Genomic DNA, 23,860 nt, shown 5'->3' with positions numbered 1-23,860 from the left:
CATTAGTTAACTAGAAGTGGAAAGTGTCATATTTATATTGGGTTTCTTTCTTTAGCTGTAAATATTGCTCAAATGACCAGCAAGAAGGTAAGTATTCATCTGTGAAATATTTTGCACTGCGGCTAGCATCGTAGTTGAACACATCCACGGAGAAATGTGCAAACCTCTAGGATGTTAATCTGATGTTGGTAAGTGTATAAAATGTTGCTGCAAGTTGGACTAAAATAATAGTGGCATATATAAAATATAGATCTATGTAAGGATTAAATGAAGATTTCTGCACAAACTCCTATATAATAAAGGGTAAGGAAAAAAGGAAAATATTTATCTTTGGTGATTTATAAGGAAATTTGAAGGTATGTGGAAAAAATTTACAGTTACAGTATATATTTCTGATAGTATCTCATCATTGCGTCGATGATCATGACTAATTTTACTGTCACAAGAAATATCCTATGGTAGAATTGTATAGTTATTAAAAATACATGATTTTCTGTAACATTACAGCCTAGCATTATAGCCATTATTTTCGTAGAACCCATTGGAATGACAGAATAAACTGATAGGGTGAGTAAAGTACCATGTAGCATTCACTACCTATTGTCATCTTATTTGTAATCAGAAAGTGGAAGACCCATCATACCACCAGCATGTGCCTGAGGGGACAATGTTGTTCTATTAAGGATCATTAGAAGACGAATGACAAAACATCTGGATCCCAAGCTTATTTATGTAGCACATGGTAAAACTTACCAATGGTACATTTATTTCTTCTCACAGTCAGCTTTACTCTGTGGTATGACATGTCAAGGGAGTACATTGGGTGTACTTACTCTCACTATAACAATTGAGGAAAGAAGAGAGTTCAAATCGTACTTTTGGCCATCCAAGATGTACGTTTCCATAGTGCCCATTTCAGCTTCTTTTGAGTGCCAGAATGATATCGTAAGGTAGGAGAACCAGCCACGTTCTTCTCAGTCATAGCCCCAAATAGTTCCAAATAAATCAGACATCACAGCTCTACAGATTGTAAAACTTCACAGGTATGAAGTACATGAACTTTGTGACTGTGGTAACTTGCAGGTGCCAGTTCAATTGTTCTACTCCTTGATGAAGGTTACATGTCCAAGAGTAAACCTTATGATATCATTCTCAAATGCGATTTTATTTAACGGAAATAAATATACACAAGAACACGTTCACTTCCTTGTGTAATTTACTTTATTTGCACTGTAAGTCACAACATACAATTATACACACTAGCAAGTGACACTACAACACTTAATAGCAGAGTACCCTGAAGTCGATTCTGACAAGTACAGATATCAACAATACTGACTCGCGCACTATAACATATGCTCTCTTGAACTCGCCGCCTCACTGACTGATGGCTCGATATATATACTGTTCGATCAACAGTCTAGAATTATAGATTTCTGGATGGGTTCTTACAACACTCTAATGGAACACACTCGAAACATCGATCGACCAGCCAGTCGAATGGAGTACTCCAGTAATGGATCCAGCTAGAACTTTCATTACTGTTTACCAATACACATGCATGCACCTTCATCGACGGTGTAGTCTTCAGGAGATACACACCATTTCCCAACTTCTTATTCACCTCGAAAGGTCCGAGCCACTTTGGAGCCATCCCAGCGTGGAATATCTGAAGCCTGTTCCTGAGGGAATGGTTTCGACGAAGAACTAGAATTCCAAGTCTGAACTCCCTTTCCTCTGGTGCATCATTGTTCTCGGCCTCTCTCCTTGAACGCGTTTCGGACTAGCGGTGCACCTGTGAATCTGCTGCTGGGTCCGCGTGTGCCAGGTATCAGGATCCTCCAGTTTCTCTCTTTGTCCATGAACAAAATTCCAGTCGCCAATTCTCTTCATTGAACGTCCAAGGAAGAGGTCCGCAGGTTAGAAACCCGTGATGCTGTTAACCCGCTATCTGATAGCCAGAAGGGACTCGTGTAGGTGTTTGTCCCATTTGGTATGTTCTCTGTCTACCAAGTGAATCCAAAGCATCTTCTTTAGCTCCTGGTTTCTCCGTTCGGTGGGATTTGCTTGCGGATGATAGATCGGTGTAGTTCAGTGTTCAATTCCCCGCTCCAACAGAGCTTGCAACCACTGTCTCGAGGTGAACTGACTGCCATTGTCTGTGAATTGACACCGAGGATACCCATACCGACTGAAGACTTCCATCCTTAAGAGTTGGACGATACGTCCCGATGTAGCTTCAGGGATGGCGAATGCTTCCACCCATCTGGTGAATAGGTCGGTCACCATGAGGATCCCCGTCTTTCCCCGAGATGTCCTAAGGTACGGTTCCATAAGGTCAAGAGAACCTCCCAAGGCTGATGTGGTCAGCGTCCTCTCATGCTGGTACTCACCTTCTGGTTGTTCGCCTTAGTACAAGCACAGATTCCACAGGCTTGCACGTAGTTCTTGATGTCCTGATGCATGTGTACCCAGAAGAAACATCGCCGAATCAAAGAGTAGGCTTCCTCTTGACCAGGATGACCGGCTTCTGGATTATCGTGGTATTTTCCCAAAATCCTCGCAGTCTGCGACCTCGGAATGACGATGACCAGAGAAGATCCAGGCAGGTGGGAAGTATACTTTAGTCGAAAGAGTCGAAAGTTCTTGTAGCACATCTTAAACTGAGCTGGGGCAGATCGACAATCAGTGCTGCGTTTGCTGATCCAGGATGCCATTCTGTTACAGGACATGTCCTTAGTCTACCACTTCCTTATTAAATCTACATCGATCTTATTATTTCCCCGCCGGATAGCAAGAAGCACAGGGTCGGTTTGAGATTTCTTAGTTGGCCCAGGTATATCTCTCTCCGGTAAGTGTGTGGTTTTCTGTCCGTCCTCAGGATTTCTTGATAGACTGTCAGCAGCTTGACTGGCTATGCCTGGAACATGACAAATTTCAAAGTCAAAATCGGAAAGGATCAAGGCCCATCACATCAGTTTGGACTTAGTTCCAGGAACTCGATTCAACCACTGAAGTGAAGAGTTGTCTGTAAAGAGTCTGAACTTCCTTCCTTACTTCCGTCCTTCTAGATATCCTCTGAACTTCCTGACCGCCCATACAACCGCTAATGCCTCCTCAGCTGTACAATAGTTTATCTCGGGAACAGAGAGTTTCCTACTAGCATACATAATTATATCCCTGCCTCCTCCTGCTCTGTTGTGGTTCAGTACACCCCCAAGACCAATGTCACTCGCATCTGTTTGCAAGCAGACCTTCCGGCTTGCATCCAGATAAGCTAGACTTGGAGAGTCACAAACAGATCTTTTTATTTCCTGGAAGGCTGTTTCTTCCCTTTGGGTCCATTTAAATGGTATGTTTTTATTGAGGAGGTCAGTTAGTGGAGCAGCTTTCATTTCAATGTGTGGTACAAAGCTACTGTATCACCCACAGAGGCCTAAAAATTGAAGTACCTGATGTTTCATGCGAGGCTTTTCCTGTTCCTCAATGGCCCTATTCTTCTCAGTTTGTGTCTCCAAGCCTTTGTCCGTCAATACATGACCTACGTACTCAACTGAGTTTGATGAGAACTGACACTTCTTGACTTGGCAGGTAAGTCCGTGAATCCTTCTAAGACTTTAGCTAGGTGTTCCAAATGGTCCGAAAACATCTTGCTGTACACAAGGATGTCGTCCAGATAGACCTGACAAAATTTGCCTGTGTATCTGGACAAGACTTTGTCAATCAGATGCATAAAGGTGGATGGAGCATTCTTAAGACCAAAAGGCATGACTCTGAATTGATAGTCCTCTTGGGCTGGGAAAAGCAGTCATCAGTCAAGACTCTTTTTCGACTTCCACTTGCCAGTAGCCAGAGTTCAAATCGAGGGTACTGAAGACTTTTGCCTCACTCGCTTGCTTTATCAGATGTCGGAGATCCGGCATGGGGTAGGCATCTGATATAGTCTTGTTATATACCTGACGTAGGTCGACACAAAGTCAGTAATCACCATTTTTCTTCTTAGGTATTATTATTGGAGAAGTCCATCTTGATACTGAAGGTTCAATCAATCCTTGGTTCTCCATTTCCTTAACTTTTTCTATTACAAATTTTCTTTTATCTGGGTTAAGTGGGTAAGGCCTTTGTTTAACTGGGGCATTATCCTTATTATTTTATATTTTACCGTTGTGGTAAATCCAACTCTATCAGTAATGATTTCAGGGAACTTATTCAGCAACTTCTCAAGGTCTTCCTTCTCCTCCACCCTCAACAGCCCTGTTTTCAGTTTGGCCAATACATTGGTTTCTAAAGTTTGCGACTCAAAGGCTTTATTTTCTACTCATGCCAACCTAATTCCCTTTTTATTACCAAAGAATATTTCATTGGCTGTATAATCTATCACTACCGCATATTAGTTAAGAAGTCATGCCCTAATATGTCAGGTATCAAATCCTTGACAACCTTTACCAGTATATCTATGACTACAGTAGAGCACTTGGCTTGAAGAAAGGTACAACCCTCAATCTTGTATGTTATGGGTTGCCCCCTTGACTTTTGCCACCTTAGCAGGATGAACAGGATTTAATAATTTTGCCACATTCATGTTCACAAATGAGTGTGAAGCTTGAGTGTCAAGGATAGCGATGGAAAGCTTGTCATTAACCGTCAAGTTAATAGCCGGGTGGGGTGGATTAGGTTCATCATCACTATAGATTTCACCTATATGTTCACTTTCTAGCCAGGTGTAGTGTCTATGGGGCTTCTTCATTCTGCCGGAATCATCCTTGCCCCGACTCGAACGGTCCCAATCTAGTTTTCCGGGCAACGGTCTTTTAGATGTCCGGTCCGCCCACATCGGTAGCATTTCCAGGGTTCCTCCACTGTTGAGGTTTTTGTTTTTGAGGCATGGTAACTTGTTCCTTTGTCTAATTTTGCTATGATGTGACGGAGCTCTTCAAATGTTTTTGGTTGTGCCACCTTAACAAGTACCAGGCGAGTTGGCCGTGCGCATAGAGGCGCGCGGCTGTGAGCTTGCATCCGGGAGATAGTAGGTTCGAATCCCACTATCGGCAGCCCTGAAGATGGTTTTCTGTGGTTTCCCATTTTCACACCAGGCAAATTAATTAAGGCCACGGCCGCTTCCTTCCAACTCCTAGGCCTTTCCTATCCCATCGTCGCCATAAGACCTATCTGTGTCAGTGCGACGTAAAGCCCCTAGCAAAAAAAAAAAGACCTTAACAAGTTATCGAACATTATCATGTAGCAGTTCAGTTATATAAGGGATGCTCTTGTCAATACTTTCCCCTTCGCAGATTCTCTTAAAGAGCTGGAGTTTTTTAATTACGAAAGCTCCTGCTCTCATTGCACCGGGTTGTGCTTCAGTTAGGAACTTTTTCTTGTACAGAAGTTTGGACAGCCTCCAAGTCAAATCTCTGGACAAATTCATTCTTGAGTTCCTCCCAGTCGAGGCTGAGCTCTAATGTTCTGCCACCAAGCCCCTGCTGACGCTTTTAGTTGCTGACTGACAATTTGCAAATATATTTCCGTAGGTATATTTGTCCTATCCAGTAGAGACTCCGATGTCTTTAGAAATGTTTTAGGACACTCCTCGAGCCTCCCATGAAATTCCGGTAGGCTTTTTTTGATAACTCTGGAATCAACCAGTATCCCAAGGGGGAGGTTCATATCTCTGCCATGTTGACTACTGCCTGTTGAAATGTTTTTCTCCAGGATAAAATTTTTCTGTTGACCTCAGATTCAAACTTTGTAAATTTCTGGCCTACTTCGGATGTAAGATTGTTGGATTCCCACTCAGTTTCTCCAATCTTCTCCTCGACTTTGTTTTCCAAGGTGTGCATATCACTTTTTACTTTATCTGTGTCTAATTCTAAGCTGCTGATTTTCTCATTAATTTTTGAAATATCCTCTTTCAGATCTTTGACCAAAGAATTGATTCGGCCCTTTATTTCTTGAGACTGGGCTTCGATTTTCCACTAGAGTTTTTTGGATTGGGCCTCGATTTTTCCAGACTGAGCCTTGATTTTTTTTGACTGGGCCTGAATCAAAGCAGTTAGTTATGCGAACATAATACTTACCTGGTCGTTGGTTTCTTCCTCCAAGGCGACTTCATAGTCAAAACTGCCTGGGTCCTCCTCGTCTATCAAATCCTGGTCTCTCTTGTCGGTCCGCTTTGCTTCCAGCCGTTGGTAAACCTCGTGATGCCAGCACTTACATGTGATAAAATTCATTTTTGGATCCGTATCGAAAGTATTTTTATTAAATAACACCAGTATATTTTTATTGTTTTCCCACCTATTCAATACAATACAATCTAAAAAATTAGGACTTCGTCCTTATCAAAATTAACATAAAATTACTACATTGGATGATACATGTTTCACCCATCAATAGTAGGCATCATCAGCCATATTTTACCTTAGGAATAGATCACCTACCTGATTGGAAGGTAACTATGTCTTGTAAAATTGATTAGAGATAGTTAAACAACTATTACAATATAAAATGTAGTATACTATTACTTAATATTTGTGTTAATATTTGAGTCTATAAACATGACAGTTATTTGAGAATTATGACATAGGTGGTTGATTCTTGATATTAACCTTTAATATCAATATAAATTAAATTTATAAATTGTTATATTTTCCCGAAGTGACTACGTGTGACCTTGACACTTGCAATAGCTTCATGTAGTGGGGAGGGGAGCTCAGTTCAGTAGATGGCTCACTGTTGCCAAGTAAGGTACTCAGTGGAGAGCAGTGACCAGGCCTGGAAGACCCCACGCGAGTAATTACGTATGAAAATAAAATATGTTCATATTCTTGCACATATTGCTTATAACTATTTGTTTAGTTTTGATGATGTGAATGTGTAATACACATATTTTGGCCAGCATCTGAACCTCTTGTAAAGTCTGGGAATTGCTAATATACAAAAGTAAGCCTATAACCTACAGTAGGCCTATAAGGCGCTTCTACTTTGACATGAGATACAGTGCAGCAAATAGAGTGGGTTACTTCGATTTGTATTTCGCTTTCAGATGAATACGGTTGGAAGGCACAGTCGTCAAGTACAGGATATTGAGCAGTGGCTTGAAGAAGAAGAAGTTTATTATGATGATGATGATGATGATGATGATGTCCCAGTTGCTTCTGATTCTGATCCAGACTGCGAAATATTGAGCAATCATAAAGCGGTAATACTGATCTCCAGAATGCATCATGATAGCTATTGAAGAGGTTGAGAAGGAGAAATCGGAAATAGTTCTGCTTTATAAAAGCACGAAAGGTGGTGTAGACACAAATAACAAGTTATGCCAAACTTACAACGTAGCACGACGAACCAACAAATGGACACTCGTTTTCTATAATCTCTTCAATGTGGTTGGTATAAACGCTTTCGTTGTATGTGAATTCAATTCAAGCCACAAGAAAAACATCCCAAGGAGAGTATTTTTGAAAGAGCTGGTGAAAGAACTTATGAAACCCTGGCTGTTGGTACGTGCTGCTATACCTAGCCTGCCTAGAAATCTCAAGAAAAGACTACGTACAGATGATGGTGACAGGGAAAATGTAGAGGTGCCAGACAATTCAAGAAAGAATTGCATGATTTGCCTTAGGTCAAAGGACAGGAAAATAAAAACTAGATGTGTAAAATGCAAGGAACACGTCTGTGGGGAGCACATGAAGAAAATATGTGAGAATTGTGTGTAATGTGAGAAAAAGAATATTTTCATGAACTTAATGTCATTTAATGTGTATTGATTTCTTGTAAACATCCTTTTTAATGTTATGCAGTGTTTGCAGTAAAATAAGATGCAATTGTATTGTAATTAGGGTATTTTTTCAATGCATACTGTCCCGGAGGTCTTAAAGAGTAATAAAGGGGGGAAAATGAGCGCGAGTACCTAAGGGTTAAAAGAGATTACAATAAAGTTAAAAATCGGAAAGCACATTCCAATTAATTGTCAAATGGTGTGTTGTTAAAAACTTGAGGAAAGTTGAGCATTGGTAATAGTCCTGGATTCTTGAAGTTGATAAGTATTGATTTTTCAAATAAATGCTATACATTTTGAAGAATTTTCATATGGCATGGTTCTTTTTTTAGTTAATATTAGTTAGAATGCTGGTGCCGTAGGCTATGTTGGAGTTTTATCACACAACTTGGCTACCCAACCAATTGACAACAACTTGTACTACAACAACGTTCCCTTTCGACTAGTACGCTCACTTCAACGCATCTAACAACAAAGAGCCACAACTATCACAAACTCTTCCCACAAATACTACATCATAGAAGATGGTCTAATGACGTCTACACAAACTCCAAACTCCTCTACACATTATTTGGTCAGCCTTCGTGAATTTACCACCTTTCCTGAAAATCATTTCTGTTTTGTCCTTGTTTATGCAGATTTCATTTTTTTCTGCCCATTCCACAAATAAGTCCATAGCTCGTTGCAGTTCATCAATGTTCTCTGAAGCGATCGCCATGTCATCCGCGTAGACATTCATTTTCCCATTGGTACTTTCTTTTATCATTACCCCTACATCGCATGTGAAGGCGTTCAACAAGATTGGACTCGGTGGATCTCCTTGGAGGACCCCTATTTTCTGTGGTATCCACTCTGATACGTCTATCCCATCATTCATTTGTACATAATTTTCCGCTAATATATTTGATATAAGCTTTGTCATGTTAGATCTTCCGGTCAATTTCTCCAGCTTCACTAAATCGAAAGCCTTCAGGTAGTCTACAAATATCATGTAGAGTTTTCCTCCTGGTGTTTCCAACGTAGATGTGATGTGTCCTAGCAGATTTTCCATGGCCTTGATAGTGGACTTTCCTTTTCTAAACCCGAACTGTTCCTTGGGTAGCAGTGGATCTATCATTCCCTCTATTCGCTTGGTCAGGACTCTTGTTAGCAATTTTAGGCCTGTCGACTCTAAGGCTACTCCTCTGTAGGAGTTGGGGTCGTCTGTGTTTCCTTTACTTTTGTATAAAGGCTTTGTGGATTTTTTCCATTGTGTTGGTATTCTGCCTAGTTCTAGACACTTATTAAGCAGAGCAGTCCATATAGATATAGTTTCTGTTGCTGTCTTTTGAATATGCTCATTCCTAATACCATCTGTACCTGGAGCCCTGTTTTGCTTAGCTTTATTGATGGCCCAACTTACTTCTTCTGTTGTCAAAGGCTGGGGCTCATGACAGACCTCTGGCTGTCTGAACTGAGGCCTGCTTTCCTTCGAGCAGATGAACTTGCGCAGATGCTCCTCCCAAATTTCCATCGGTATGTTTGGCTGGAATCATCTTTTGTTGGGGCATAGTGCTTTATATGGATCCCTCTTGGCTTCCTCTATAATCTTCTGTTTTTCTTTTTCGATGTTTTCACTTATTCTCTTTTTCATGAGCTTTTTGTACACCGTTCTTTTGGCTCTATATTCCTCGAGTACTTCTGTAGTTTTTATATTCTTAGCCTTGTGGAGTGACTCTATCGTTCGTTTTCTTTGCAACTAACACTCTTCGTCAAACCAGAGTTTTCCTTTCCTTTCAGATCGCAGTAATACCGCTGCCTTAAGGAGTCTTTCTAGAGAGAGAGCTGCTTCATCTAAATTTTCCTTCTCTATCAAGTTCTCGATATATCATTTTTGAGTAGCGTCGGCCTTTATTTTCTCTATGTCAATTTTCTTGCCAAGTGTGTTGGCTTTCATTTCTTTAGTCTCGCTTATACTTGAGATGATCTTTGCTCTGACCGGGATGTGTTTTCTCACGACTGCTTCTTCTGAGCAAACTGGTTTAGCTGGGCCAACCATCTTGAATCCCTTAGTAAGGATGAGATCTATAGTACTCCCTCCGTTTGGACCGACATACGTCCAGTCGGATTGTTGGTTTAGCAGCTTTAGACCTTGTGATTGTAGGAACTCCATAACTTCTCCGGTTTTCCCTTTTTGCTTATCTAATGCACAGTTTAGATCACCTACTAATATAATTCTCTCATTTTTTTTAATAGTGTTCAACGCTATGCAGAGACAGTCAACAATATCCATTGCGGAGAATTCGGGATTGAAATACACTGCCAAAATTACTCCAATCTTAGTCCATACGACGAGTATACGAGTATGTCATCTTTTCCCATTAGCTGTTTACAGGGGGTGAGATGGGGTTTAACCAATACTGATACTCCTCCTGATGGTCTTCCTCTTCCTCCAGGCATTTTTGCTGTTACCTTGTAGTGGTAAAATCCTGGTATAATGATGCTGTTATGTTTTATGATGGTTTCTGTCAATACGCAGATATCGTACTTTACTATTATGTTTTTCATCAGTAGATTCAGAGCATCTCTTAATCCTTCAACATTCCAGTTCATGATGTTAATAGCGTAAGTGAAATTGAATCAAGGTGTAGTAAAGGTAATGCAGTGAGCTTTTGCGATCAGCAGTGTTCTGTAAGAAGGAAGTCAGCTCCCAGATGAAACTATCTTTAAATCAGTCTGTTTTCAGCCCCAACTTTGTTTTACGGGAGCGAAAGCTGGGTGGACTCAGGATATCTTATTCATAAGTTAGAAGAGTAAGTAACAGACATGAAAGTAGCGAGAATGATTGCTGGTACAGACAGGTGGGAACAATTGCAGGAGGGTACTTGGAGTGAGGATATAAAGGCTAAGTTAGGAATGAACTCGATGGATGACGCTGTACGCATAAACTGGCTACGGTGGTGGGGTCATGCAAGGCAAATGGAGGAGGATAGGTTACCTAGGAGAATAATGGACTGTTACAGAGGGTAAGAGGAGTAGAGAGAGACCAAGACGACGATGGTTAGACTCGGTTTCTAACGATTTAAAGAAAAGAGGTATAGAACTAAACGAGGCCACAGCACTAGTTGCAAATAGAGGATTGTGGCGACGTTTAGTAAATTCACAGAGGCTTGCAAACTGAATGCTGAAAGGCATAACGGTCTATTGTAATAATAACGTATGTATATGTACAGATGATCAGGAAAGATCAAGCATTGTGAACTTATTGGTATATACAGTTTCCATCAGTGCTCGACAGATGCCGTATTAGTGTTCTTTTTACGTAGTACTGGGAGAGTACATGCATTCGGCACACCACTGCAGTGGCCATTAAGCGTGAGCATACCCACATTTGGGCCCCGAAAGGTTAACAGTTATGAATAATCATAACTCTTAATGTACTATTCTCTCCATTTCCTCAAGCATAATTAACAGTCCTTAAACACCAGAACTGGACAAAATTCAACCAGAAATTGTGAAATAGTGTGGGAAGGTGGGAATAGAATAAAAATAAAATTAGCATGAGATTTGAGTAAGGTTCCTTTAATTGGGACAAAAGTAGTAATTACACCAGTTTATACAAAGAAACAAAGAATTTTAACTATTGAAATCAGTGTACCAGGCAGTCTTACACGGAATTTGAAGAAAGGAATAAATTATTGGTGGGAAATAAGATGGGATATCACCCAATAGGGTTTGGGTTCCTGACCACAGTGGAATTGTCAGGACCGGATCTCCATTTTGTAATTTGTAATTGGGAAATGCTCCAAGACTACAGTTGGATTTCCGTATTATGGACACTTGAGTTCAGGTATCAATTACAAGTGAACTGACAGGGCTATTTCAAAATGAGTTATACCAATATTTTCCTTGTGAAATTCTGCATTAGACAAAATTAGACAGTGTTTTTGAATTTCATTGATTTTTTTTATTTGTGGTTGTAAAAATTGTCCCAGGTTTTGGCTTCTTCTCTAGGAACTGCTTACTTAAAAATATATACATGGAAAACTACTTGTCTGATGGTAATGAAATTTTTTATATGCCACAGCCACATGTATTCTTAGTATAATACTCAAGTTACAGTTTCTTCAACCACCCCAAAAAATGTTCTTGTCATTTCTTTAAAACAACTTTTTCTCAGCCCAGCATAAACATACATACATACATACATACATACATACATACATACAACAGGAAACTTGGGTTTGTTTTGAAGCATTCAGTTGTGGTTATCAGAAAATATAACCACTGCAATCGTACAGTGTGATACTGAATTTATGAAGAGTAATATTGATGGGAAGTTGTGTGTTCACTGGACCTTGTGATTAAAATCGGTTGCATGGCTGCCGCATGCACCCCTCCTCCCCCCCGGAAAATCTGAAATGGAATGCCGGTGACCTCGATTTCTGTGTGTGTGTTATTTTCAGCCTGCTTGTGTTCTGCACGTTAGCCACATCACTTCAAGATGTCTCCGAGACCACCGTTGTCAGAGGGCGAACTTGCAACAGTTTTAAGTGCTATTTGTTTCCTTCGATGTGAGGTGGAAATGTAGGAGACACTGGTTCCCTGCGTACCAGAATGCAGCAGATTGTCTTGGATTATTGCTGTCGTCAGTGAAGGGAGAGTAGAAACTGCTTCAAAGGAGAATGATAGAAATATATCATCCAGGTCAAGAAAGAAGCCGTGTTTGAGGCCGGAGAGTTCGAAAATCCAACTCGATTTTACTTTAGCCTCAATACGAAGAAATGAATGCGATATTTACATGAATAAGGCATTCCCAGACGTGCCAAGTCTCCCGATTTTTCATCGTTCCTCCCGATCTCTCGTTCGCCGGGACCGATCTCCCAATTTTCAGAGCAATATCAGTAATTTTCGTAGTATTTTAAACTGTTGCGGATTTCCTCGTTCTATCGATGTATGGCTGGTTGATAGTAGTTCTAATAATGATACCAGATGGCAGTACGGGGAACGGTGGCCAGTCATGTGCTCCTCTCTGGTCTATAATACAGTCCTTCTCTTTTCAAGCGAGTAACTTAACCTCAGAAGTAGCCTGCCATAGTCTACCTGGGCCAAGACCTGCAGAAGTGCTTGTGTTGTGTCTTAATATTTGTTTTGGCCAAAACATCAAAAAAGAAATATGTTGCAGTGTTTAAAAGTGCTTATAGGGAAGAGTTTCTGTGTTTGAGTGAATCCAGAAAGGGACCAACATTCACATTGTGTACTATATGTAGGTGTGATTTCTCAGTTGCACATGGCAAAAGGTGCGATATACTCATGCATATGCAAACGAAAAGCATAAGGGGAGTGTCCAGTGTGTAGAAAGAAACCAGAAACTGAACTTTTCATGTAAAAACTAAGATGTAAATCATGTGACTAAAGTCATTACTTTTCTCTATATCTTTATCATTTGCATAATGTTTAGAGAGCATTAGAGATTTTTTTTCTACCATACAGTTGATTGATTTTTTTTTAAATTCAAAAATACTCTGTTCTTTGACAAATAGAATTCATAAAATGCCCGTATTTTTACTGAAGGAAGATTTTTAATAAATGCTTGTAAATTTGCTCATTAATACGTCCAGATTGCCATTACAATTAGAATTAAAGAAGGTTCAACCTATTCAATACAAAGTGTGTTGTACAAGGTGTTCACAACATGTTATTTATTATTACTAGTACTGGTTTCGATGCTTAATGGCATCATCATCAGCTAGAAATAAAGTGGGCAGGGTACATAACATAAAATTGTATACATGATACATGCATTGCAAAGTACAAATGATAGGCTGTTTTTACATTAAGAGCTAGATGAATAATGAGTAAAATATGATGGCATAATATAACGCATAGAGGCATTATAGTCTAATGAGGCAGGTAGGTATTGTACAATAAAATTGGTCTGATGAATGAGAGTAAAAGTCTTCGTATAATAATAAAACGATGCGGTAAAATTTTCCACTCTTCTGTTGTTATCAATGGAGAAGGCCTTAAACATATATTTGATGGTCTTGCCAACCACACACAACACTGGACCTGGACTTATATATCTCCATTGATAACAACAGAAGAGTGGAAAATTTTACTGCATCGTTTTATTATTATACTAAGACTTTTACTCTCATTCATCAGACCAATTTTATTGTACAATACCTACCTGCCTCATTAGACTATAACGCCTCTATGCGTTATATTATGCCATCATATTTTACTCATTATTCATCTAGCTCTTAATGTAAAAACACTCAATCATTTGTACTTTACAATGCATGTATCATGTATACAATTTTATGTTATGTACCCTGCCTACTTTGTGATTTCTAGCTGATGATGACGCCATTAAACGTCAAAACCGGTACCAGTAATAATAAATAACATGTTGTGAACACCTTGTACAACACACTTTGTATTGAATAGGTTGAACCTTCTTTAATTCTAATTGTGAATCTCAGTTCAATAGGGAAAATGAAGTTCTTAACTTATAATGACAGATTGTCATTAGCCATGAGCCTGTGATATGTATTCATCAGTTGAGCAGTTCAAGAGAGAAGATTTCAGCACAGTGTGTGCATACAAACACATAGGGCACATTGTCACATGTTTCACTCTTTCTTCCCAATATTTACCTTCAGTTCATCAAAATGTGACTTAAATCTGTAGTTTGAGGAGGGGTGGTGAGTGGAAATACCTCTGATACTGCTTGTATGTACCTGGATGCACTAAATTCAAAACTGATCTTTTCTTTGAAGAGAGAAGCTTGAAACTGCACATCCTTAAGGAGTTAACAAACTTACCTCAGTTTTGCACTGAAAAGTCTGAGTCGGTAATGAATGGCTTCGTAGATGTACCCTGTTTCTATAAACTCTTAAGTCTTGTATCTTTTATTCGAATAGGGCTATTTAAATATGAGGTGGTTCTGGCAAAGGGAGGGACAAGGGTAGCTCCTTGGCCTCTCTTAACAGAGCGGTAATTAAGCTGCAGGCGGTGGAAATTGGGGGAGAGGTGTGTGTTGTCTTTCAGGGATTTCTTAAGGAAGGCTATGTCTATTTGGGTACATAATGAGTTCACTGGTGGCAATGACATAGCTGTGTTTAAAGGGATGTGTTTGTTAATTAAATGTTCTGCTTGTCGCTGGACACACTCTAGTTTCCTCATATTTTCCGTTGTCGTTGGATGCCAGGAAGGGAGGCCATATAGTAGTATGGGCAGCACCAGGGAAATATAAGCCATTCGTAGGGCTTTACTTCTTCCTCCTGAGAGACATCTACGGACGAAACCTAGCGCTCTGTATGCCTTAAACCTCACTTCCTCTCGAAATGTTGCAGTTTCTCTACTACTATCTTTACTTTTTTTTTACATACAACACAAGTCCATTATGAACTGAATGCCAGAAAAATTGGTTTGTTTTGGAATAATACATTTAACATGTAGTTTTGCCACTAGATATTGTTTGGTGTAGTGTGTCTCTGATCTTGAGATTAGAGCATAAAATGATCTCCTGGATTCATGATTGATGAAAGAAACTAATTGTTATCTGAAATAGAATGGATGAGGAATGTTCCTGCTGGTACTGATTCCAAACTCTCAGTAGTCAGTCTTTTCCCATTTTTGATTATTCTGAAAAGGTTGTGGAGACTGGAATATTTGGCTACTTGTACTTTGGCGTTGGGCCTTCCTCAGTGTCATGGATGTTTAACTCTCATTTCATGTTTTGCTATATTTTAGGTCAGGGCATTTGCACTTGTTTACTTATTATATGCAACTTTTATCTGATAATCTGCATTGTTGTAGTGGAATTCTGTTCTGTTAATTTAATTTCATGCAGGATTTGAAAGATATCCCAAGGTTTTAAATAGCCATCATTCCAATATTTGCTTCAAGTGAATGTGAAGTAACTTGGAATAAATGCTGTTCGACTGTTAGAATTATGAAACAAATCTTCAACCCTCTCCAGTGGTCTTATTTCTGAACTTTTCTTATAAGGTGCTGGAGTACTAAAGCCATTTTTGTTCAGTTTGGTATAATATACGTCACCACTCTGGGTATACAACTACTTGGGATGGATATTCATCAGGCCAACCACATAAAAATGTCTTTGTTAATAATAATAATAATAATGATGATGCATTCCATATATCTTTAGTTTGAGTACTTCAAGTTAATGAATCACCGACAAGTGTAATATTATTTTCAGTTCATGTCTGATATTAATGTTAAATACTTAATTTAGCTTCCTGGCAAGTAACAATGTTACAGAGCTTTAAAGTTTATCAGAACTTTCCTTTACAATTTCTGTATGCACCATGATTGGCAGTAAATGTATGAAAGGCCAACTGGCTGGTGCAGTGCTCAGGATTGTAGAGTTGAATCCTGGCAGTCATTGGAATGTAATAATCCTTAAATACAAAAAGACTCACATTACTAGACTGACACATTAAAGAACTCCTATTAGGGCAAAATTCCAGCCCCCTGCTCTAGAGCACAGAGTAGAATAGATTTATTCGCAGGGTACACCCTCAAACAATATAATCAAACCAGTAGATAAATTTTAATCCTAAAAAATACCAACAATTTTAACAACTTTAATATTGTATCATCATCATCTCTCAAGTAAGAATCTTTAGTATGAAAATTACTACTATGATGTCAATGTTGACCAAGTTGTCTGCCAAACATTTTTCTCACTCATAAAATTCAGTTATCACTTGATTTCTGTTAACTTCAAAGTGTTGTGTTGTCAAACAAATGACCTTATGCTTTAAACTTTAAATGAGAATATCTGAGGAAATAAGTGATAAGATTTAATTGAACTTGCGTGATTACTACAATAGTCTGACAGGATAGGGGTCAAGGAACAAATCTTCAGTACATCGTAGTAAGTGTATCATAGAATTATATTGTGTTCCCCTATCACTCGCTCAAGAAGATAACTTCATTTCTGTTTTTATTTCTATTGTTTTTTAAATTTGTTCCAAGCTTTCTTTCTTCTTATCAGTGTGTCATATTACTTGTGTTTATTTGCTTATTTATTTTTACCATTGGTTTGCTTGTTTTGTTTATTAATTGTACACAATTCTAGATTTTTTACTTCCATTTAGATTAATGCTTGGTATGTGTAGATGTTGTGGTATACTGTTGTATATTGTATTTGTATGTGTTTTTATTCCTTTATCAGATATTTATCCCAGCAAAGTTTCAGCATGCTGGTTATGTTAATTCTTTATTTCCCTGCTTACCCTTAGTTGTGTTAACTAGTTATTGGTTTTGGACTGAGCGAGCGCTTGCTCTATTTGTAGAGAAACGATGGAACCGGAGTGGATGGCGCTGTGGTTACCGAGCAACCCAAATCCTCTGACAATCAGGTGCAGTGATAAAAAAAATATTATTTAATTAGTTATTCACAGAGACGCCATTCTCAGATACATGTCTGCAGATGTTAGAGGTCCTGTAGATTGACAAGCAGTTTACCAAGTTTTTAAACTTGTAAAATTGATTTAAATAATCATTTTAATATGTTTTCACTTCAGCAAAGAGAAAAATATATTCGTCATTGCTGTTGGATTTTCACAATAATGATACAAACACTTGTCAGAATTTAAATTTCTTTTGAAAAGTGGTTAAATAAAAATAGTAGTGTTTCAATAACCATTTTAAAATCTATGTAAAAATAAACCATAGTAATACATTACAGATTTCAGATTATTGTATATGACTGGTCTGCTGCTGACTTCTACTTTTATTTGTAGGCATACTTTCTCCATTAATCTCTTCGTGGTAAATTTGAATAGAGCGCCAATATATTTTATTAGGAATTGTGCTACTTTGTTACTTAATTCAAAATTTTACCTTTAGAAGTTGTAAATAAAATACTTCATTCATTTAATTCATCAGTAAATTGCTTTAAAAATTAATCTGTGACATAGTGCTTTCATAAGTGTTAAACCTTCCTCGGAAATTGTATTTTAAGGATAGGCTTATGAATGATTAAATTACTGTTCAAAATACCCAGCTTTTGAATTCCAGGCAGCAATCATTTATGAAAGATTATTGCCAGAAGCTGTCCAGTCAAAGTAATGAATTCTTTAATAGCTCTCTAACAATCCTAACTCTTTGGGTATTCAAACTTAATTGTTGACTGGGTGGTAAGAAGCTTTACACAGTGACTTAGTCTTCCTGATGATGAAGATTTTGATTGTTCCTATGAAACTTATCACCGAGTTAGCATTAATAAATATAAATGTTCCTTACCTAAAAAGTGGAATGTATTTTCATGAATTATGTTCTATCAATAATGAATAATGAAAAGTAATCACTTAAAGACTATATCTTCCTAATTTTGTATTCCACAGTAATTCTCTCTTCTTTTTTGGGGGGGGGAATAAAAGAGCATGAACTAAATTACGTACTTACATGGTCATGTTTCTTTTGTAATAGTGCAATTAGAGCTGTAATCATCATTCAGCTGTGAGCTGCATGTCTTCCCATTCAGTCCTCCTTAGCAACTTTTTGCCCTGCATGTGATATTCAATTGTTTATGGTATGAATGCCAGCCTGTGCATTATGAATACCTGGTGCTTGTTCTGTGAAACCTTCAAGCTCGCACATATGGTGTAATGTTGGGTTCTCTACCTAGGATTATTTCAGCTTTAGAAATGGAATTAACTCAAATTCAGCTTCCCTCTTGAGTTTTATGTATACTAATGAATTGGAATCCTGTTAAATGAAAGGTCATAATGAGAAGTTCATGTAACTGATACGTTATTTGGATCTTTCACAAAAAGGTAGGTATTTATACTTGACCCAATAAAAGTATATACACAAGAACCTCATTTATCCGGCCCTTATTAATCTGGATGTCCGTTTTATCCGGATCGAAAATAATAAAAATTTATTTTTACTTGTACAGTATTTCTTTTACGGGGTAGATTCTTCTCGCACGTCTTTCCGCCAAGGATAGTTACGGACAGGAATTGGAAGTAAGTTGGCCGCAGTCTGTCAAAGGTACCATCCCAGCATTCGCCTGGAATTGAGAATGGGAAACGGTGTACTCTTCTGAGTTCCTGATACATTTTCATGCATTCCCGGATACTCAAACGTAGATGTAAATGACGTAAATGACTGGTTGAAAAATGACTGTAATTCAGGCTACGGCATAATGACAGATGAATAAATTATTGCCTCTTGTTACTCGGCAGGTAATGAGGAGAGTGATGGTGAATTGGAAGATGAAACACGCGCTCTATCAGAAGAAACAATGACTCATGAAGATGCAACAATGCAGCTGGACAAACTGATGGCCTATTTAGAATCCTTAACTGAAACCACACCAGCAGAACTGTTGTTAGTAAAACATCTTCGTGATCGTGCTGCACACAAACGCTATACAAATGTAAAACAGAAAAGGCTCAGATATTTTAGTGCATAAAGCAGAGTCGTAAATGAAAGAAAAGTGTTCTTATATTTATTGTACAATTCAAGAAAGGTATTACTGTACAACTTATGTTAATTATACATGTACTGTTATTTTTTCTGGATTATCCAGATTTTTGATAATCCAGATCAGTTCCGGTCCCATTTAATCCAGATAAACGAGGTTCTTCTGTATTTCTGTTATGTCGCCTAATGCAGTAAAATTAAATATTTTAGATTTATTAAGGGACACTGAGACTGAGTTTTAGGCATATTTTATCAAATATTTCGATTTTTTCATTTTCACATAATGCTCTACCCCTGACCATTGCGGATAAATTAGCAGTATAATTTTCCACGTTCCGCCATTTTTAAAGGCACAGCAAGACATTTAAATGCCTACTGCGCAGCCATTTAAACGCCCCTTCCTCTTCGCTTCTCACAGAACATTATCCTGCACACGCATTTATGCGTTTTTTATCACATAATTTTGAAATGTGGTGTATGGCATCAACACAGTACTGAAGGAGGAGTGTGTAAACCATATTGCTAAGAGAATGGCAAAAGGTTTGAGACAGATGCTACAAACTTGGAAAGTGAAGGGTGTTCAGATAGGTGGCCGTTCAGGTGGTCTTACTAATGCTACAATTACCAAGCTTACCAGCTATTATAAGAATGATATTGTACAAAACACACTTATTGTTGCAAACATGAAAAATGCTATCTCTGCCACACTCTATTATTACATATCCACAGACAGTAAGCCCCAACATAAGAAATGCCCCCAAGACTAAGGTGATTGGTGCTTCTATACCAAGAGCATAGCAGAAGTTAAGGTACCTCAGAGTCATGATAAAATGTCGGTCAAGCTTTCTGAGCCATTAGTGTGTAAGATTATGCCTGTGTATCAGAGACTGGCCTCTGATAAGTACCCTACTATCCCGATGTGTCCGTGGTGCCACACAGAATCAGAACGAAAGTCTACATTCTAGCATCTGGAGAAAGTGTCCAAAGGAAATTTTGTATCAAGAAAGAGACTTGAAATTGGTGTATGCAGTGCTGTGGCAGAGTTCAATATGGGGTGCAGTGCAACAATAGACTTGAAGTCGATATCAAAAGAACTTCAGTCCCTCATGTGACAGAAAAAATCAGTCCTTAGGCTGATGCTCACAGAAAGTATGAAATACAGCGATCGTCCTCTGAGAAGAAGAAAGCAACTCGACGGAAGGCGAAGGTCACAAACATGAAGAAAGAGGCTGAAAAACGGAAGACGGAGGGTGTGACTTATGCTGCAGGACAGTTCTAATGAGTAAGTCAAGTGAAAATATTAAAAAATATGCATGGTTTTAGAAAAAATGCTATTTTCTCAGTTTCACATTTTCAGATGTATAAAATGTTATACGAATTACAGATATGATGCTATTACCTTGAAATTTCACATGAATGTCCCTTAGTACATTATCCATAAACGTGTGCATTACTTTTATAACTGAAATTATGGTTTGCCTGTAAAAAAAATTCAAACCTTAAAATTTCAATAATTTTACAAAAAATAAACTTCAACAGGGGAAAAAATCCTATCTCCATAGTAAATAATACAATCTCAAAAATGATGCACAGTTTCATTTATATAAGAATAAGGTACTAGATCATTATTTAAAAAATGTGCTATTTGGATCGCTTTGATGTGCTTAACATTTAGAATATTTGAAAAATTTGCATATAAATATTGGAAAATAATTAATATCTATGAAACTAGTAAAGCTACACTGATCAAATTTAGTGCAGATATTCATAATGGTACATAACTTGAGCCAACCAAATATTAAGGTGATATCTTAATTTTTACAGGAATTAGAAATTTCAGTCCCAGTGTCCGGTATACATTAAATACCCTACCCTGTGAACCATGTGACCTTGCCGTGGTGGGGAGGCTTGCACGACCCAGTGAAGTAAATGCTCAATTTGGACACATTCAGATATGTTGTTTCCTCACGGCATCTCCCTTTAGACAGAATAATGTGAATTATTGCCTAACATACATGTAAAGGTACAAAGTATGTTCAGCTGATGATGACCAGATAGGTCAAAAATCGGTACTGTAAGATTTTTTTTTTACAATAAACATTATTGATATGGTGGAAATCCTTTCTTATCTGTATATGTGTAATGTGTCAATATGGACATGAAACTCATAAATCATAAATCACTGGTTTTTTTGGACAAGTTGTGTGACATATGGTGTGGGAGTCAGCTTTTGTTTGTTCAGCAATCCGTCTGACGTTCCTATCAGGCGGTATGGCCTCGTTTAGTGATTATGCTTAACTTCTGGACACTAGTGTATATCCCAACCCATTGTCATTAGTATATCTCCCAAAATCTTAATAATTCCAGCCGCTCTTCTAGTTTTCAACTTTTGTATCTTATTGCAAATGTCGTTATTATAGATAAATTTTAATATGTTTTTAGCATTAGTCACCTCCTCTAGCTGGACATTATCCCTGTAACCAACAATCCTTACATGCTGCTGACTGAATACTTTTGCCTTTTGAAGATCCTTGCGTACACACTCCCCTTGTTTATAAATGATTCCTGGAATGTTCTTCCTAGAACCTGTTACTGCCTTAAGGTACCTTAATTTTTCACTAAAATTTGTATGACTGCCAATTATGCTTGCCATCATGTTATCTGTAGCTGACACTTCTTTGTTACATTCAATTTCTTAGTAAGTTCCCTCAATTTCTCCTTCCTCCACAGCCATTTCTAACTGTGTTTCTCTCCAGTCTGCACCTCCTTCTTGGTCTCTTTACTTCTCTGTTCGGATCTCTGTGTGGAGACTACATGGGAGGGGGGCAATAATTAGGAAGATGAATACTGACATTCTGCAAGTCGGAGCATGGAATGTTAGAAGTTTGAATATTTCTGATAGGTTAGAGAATCTGAAAAGGGAAATAGATGGACTAAAATTAGATGTAGTTAGTATAAGTGAAGTAGGTTGGCAGGATTTTGGGTCAATTAACTATAGAATTATCAACACAAAATCAAACATGGGAAATACAGGAGTTGGTTAAATAATGAATAAAAGTATAGGGCAGTGGGTAAGCTACGAAGGTAATCCCAAAAGTAAGGTCTCCTTTTTTTTTTTTTTTTTTACAAATTCATAGACCTGTTTATTTCTACAATGGTTTACATCATTTTACAGCTTGAACATTTAGCTATTTTTCTACATAATCCCCATGTCATACCAGCTCGCCACCGTTGTGAACCTCATCTTTCACCTCGTCGTCGGCACTGAATAGCTTTCTAGCCAAATGTTCTTTCAACTTATGGAACAAGTGATAGTCACTGGGCACCAAGTCGGGACTGTAGGGTGGGTGGTGATGTTCCACTGAAACTGTTGCAGGAGAGCAATGGTTTGCCAGGTGACGTGCGGGCGAGCGTTGTCGTGGAAAATGTTTACACCCTTGCTCAACATTCCTCTTCTCCGGTTCTGAATTGCCCATCTGAGTTTATTCAGGGTCTCTCCATACCTGTCAGCGTTAAGTGTGGTCCCAGCAGGCGTAATGTTGACCAACAATACCCGTTTTCGATCCCAAGAGACAGTTGTCATGACTTTACCGGCAGACTGTGTTTGCTTCAATTTCCGCGGCTTTGGCAAAGTGGGATGCTACCACTGGCGTGATTGTTGCTTGGTCTCAGGTGTAAAGTGGAACGCCCAGGTTTCGTCACCCATGACAATTGAGTCCAAAAAGTTGTCCTGTTCGGCTGCTAAGTGTTGAAGAAATGCGCGGGAAGAATCAACTTGTTGCCGCATGTGGTCTTCAGTCAGCATGCGTGGCACCCATCTTGCACACACCTTCCGGTATTTCAACTTTTCCACTAAAATTCTGTGAGCGGTGCTTCGGGAAACCTCAGTAACCAATGTGCATAGATCATTCAGGCCACCAGATCATGCAATGTGATCTGCCGATCTTCACACATGATTTGCTCAACTTTCACAACTCTCTCGACGGAAATTTATGGTCTCCCGCTCGTCGTGAATTTCAGTCCGACTGGCTGCAAACTCTACACCACTTATGAACATTTTCGACATCCATGCACGATTTTATATGTGATAAAATTCATTTCTGGGTCCGTATTGAAAATATTTGTATTAAATAACACTTGTATTCACCCACCTATTCAATACAATACAATACAATTTTAAAAATTAGGACACTGTCCTTATCAAAATTGCTAACATGAAATTAACATATTAGATGGTACATGTTTCGCCTATCAATAGTAGGCATCATCAGCCATATTTTTCACCTTAGGATAGATCAGGTACCTGATTGGAAATTATTTATGAGTGCTGTTAAAAGCTGCCGTTTAAAATGTATTGGAGATTGTTAAACAGCTATTACAATATAAAATGTAGTATGTATTATCAGTAAACATGCCCACCAATCCAACACACACACACACACACACACACACACACACACACACACACACACACACACACACCACCCCCCTCCCCTCCTCCCACTGCCGACAACTCCTCACGCGCAGTGAATGGGCCCTCAGCCACGCCTTCTCAAGCTACATCCCTCCACCAAGACTTCACAAATACAACACGCGTAATAAGAGCTCGGCGACTGCCAGTTACTCTAAAACTCT

At 38.6% G+C, this 23,860-nt stretch overlaps 1 protein-coding gene across 5 annotated transcripts in view; it reads left to right on the top strand.

The window, feature by feature from the left end:
* The window catches only part of LOC136864269 (dnaJ homolog subfamily C member 5), a 406,165-nt gene that overhangs the window by 215,231 nt on the left and 167,074 nt on the right, over positions 1–23,860 (top strand). For 4 of the 5 annotated variants that reach the window (XM_067141039.2, XM_067141037.2, XM_067141038.2 and 1 more), the window contains exon 5: positions 17,086–17,151. The exons of the other annotated variant lie outside the window; for it this stretch is intronic. In XM_067141039.2, the coding sequence (XP_066997140.1) occupies positions 17,086–17,151 (66 nt within the window). The remainder of the gene's footprint in view (positions 1–17,085; positions 17,152–23,860) is intronic. 5 annotated transcript variants of the gene reach the window in all.

This window comes from Anabrus simplex, chromosome 2 (genome assembly GCF_040414725.1).
Source record: "Anabrus simplex isolate iqAnaSimp1 chromosome 2, ASM4041472v1, whole genome shotgun sequence".
Taxonomy (NCBI): Eukaryota; Metazoa; Arthropoda; class Insecta; order Orthoptera; family Tettigoniidae; genus Anabrus; species Anabrus simplex.
Note: the sequence above shows the minus strand (reverse complement) of the source record. Positions and strands in the feature narration are given on the sequence as shown.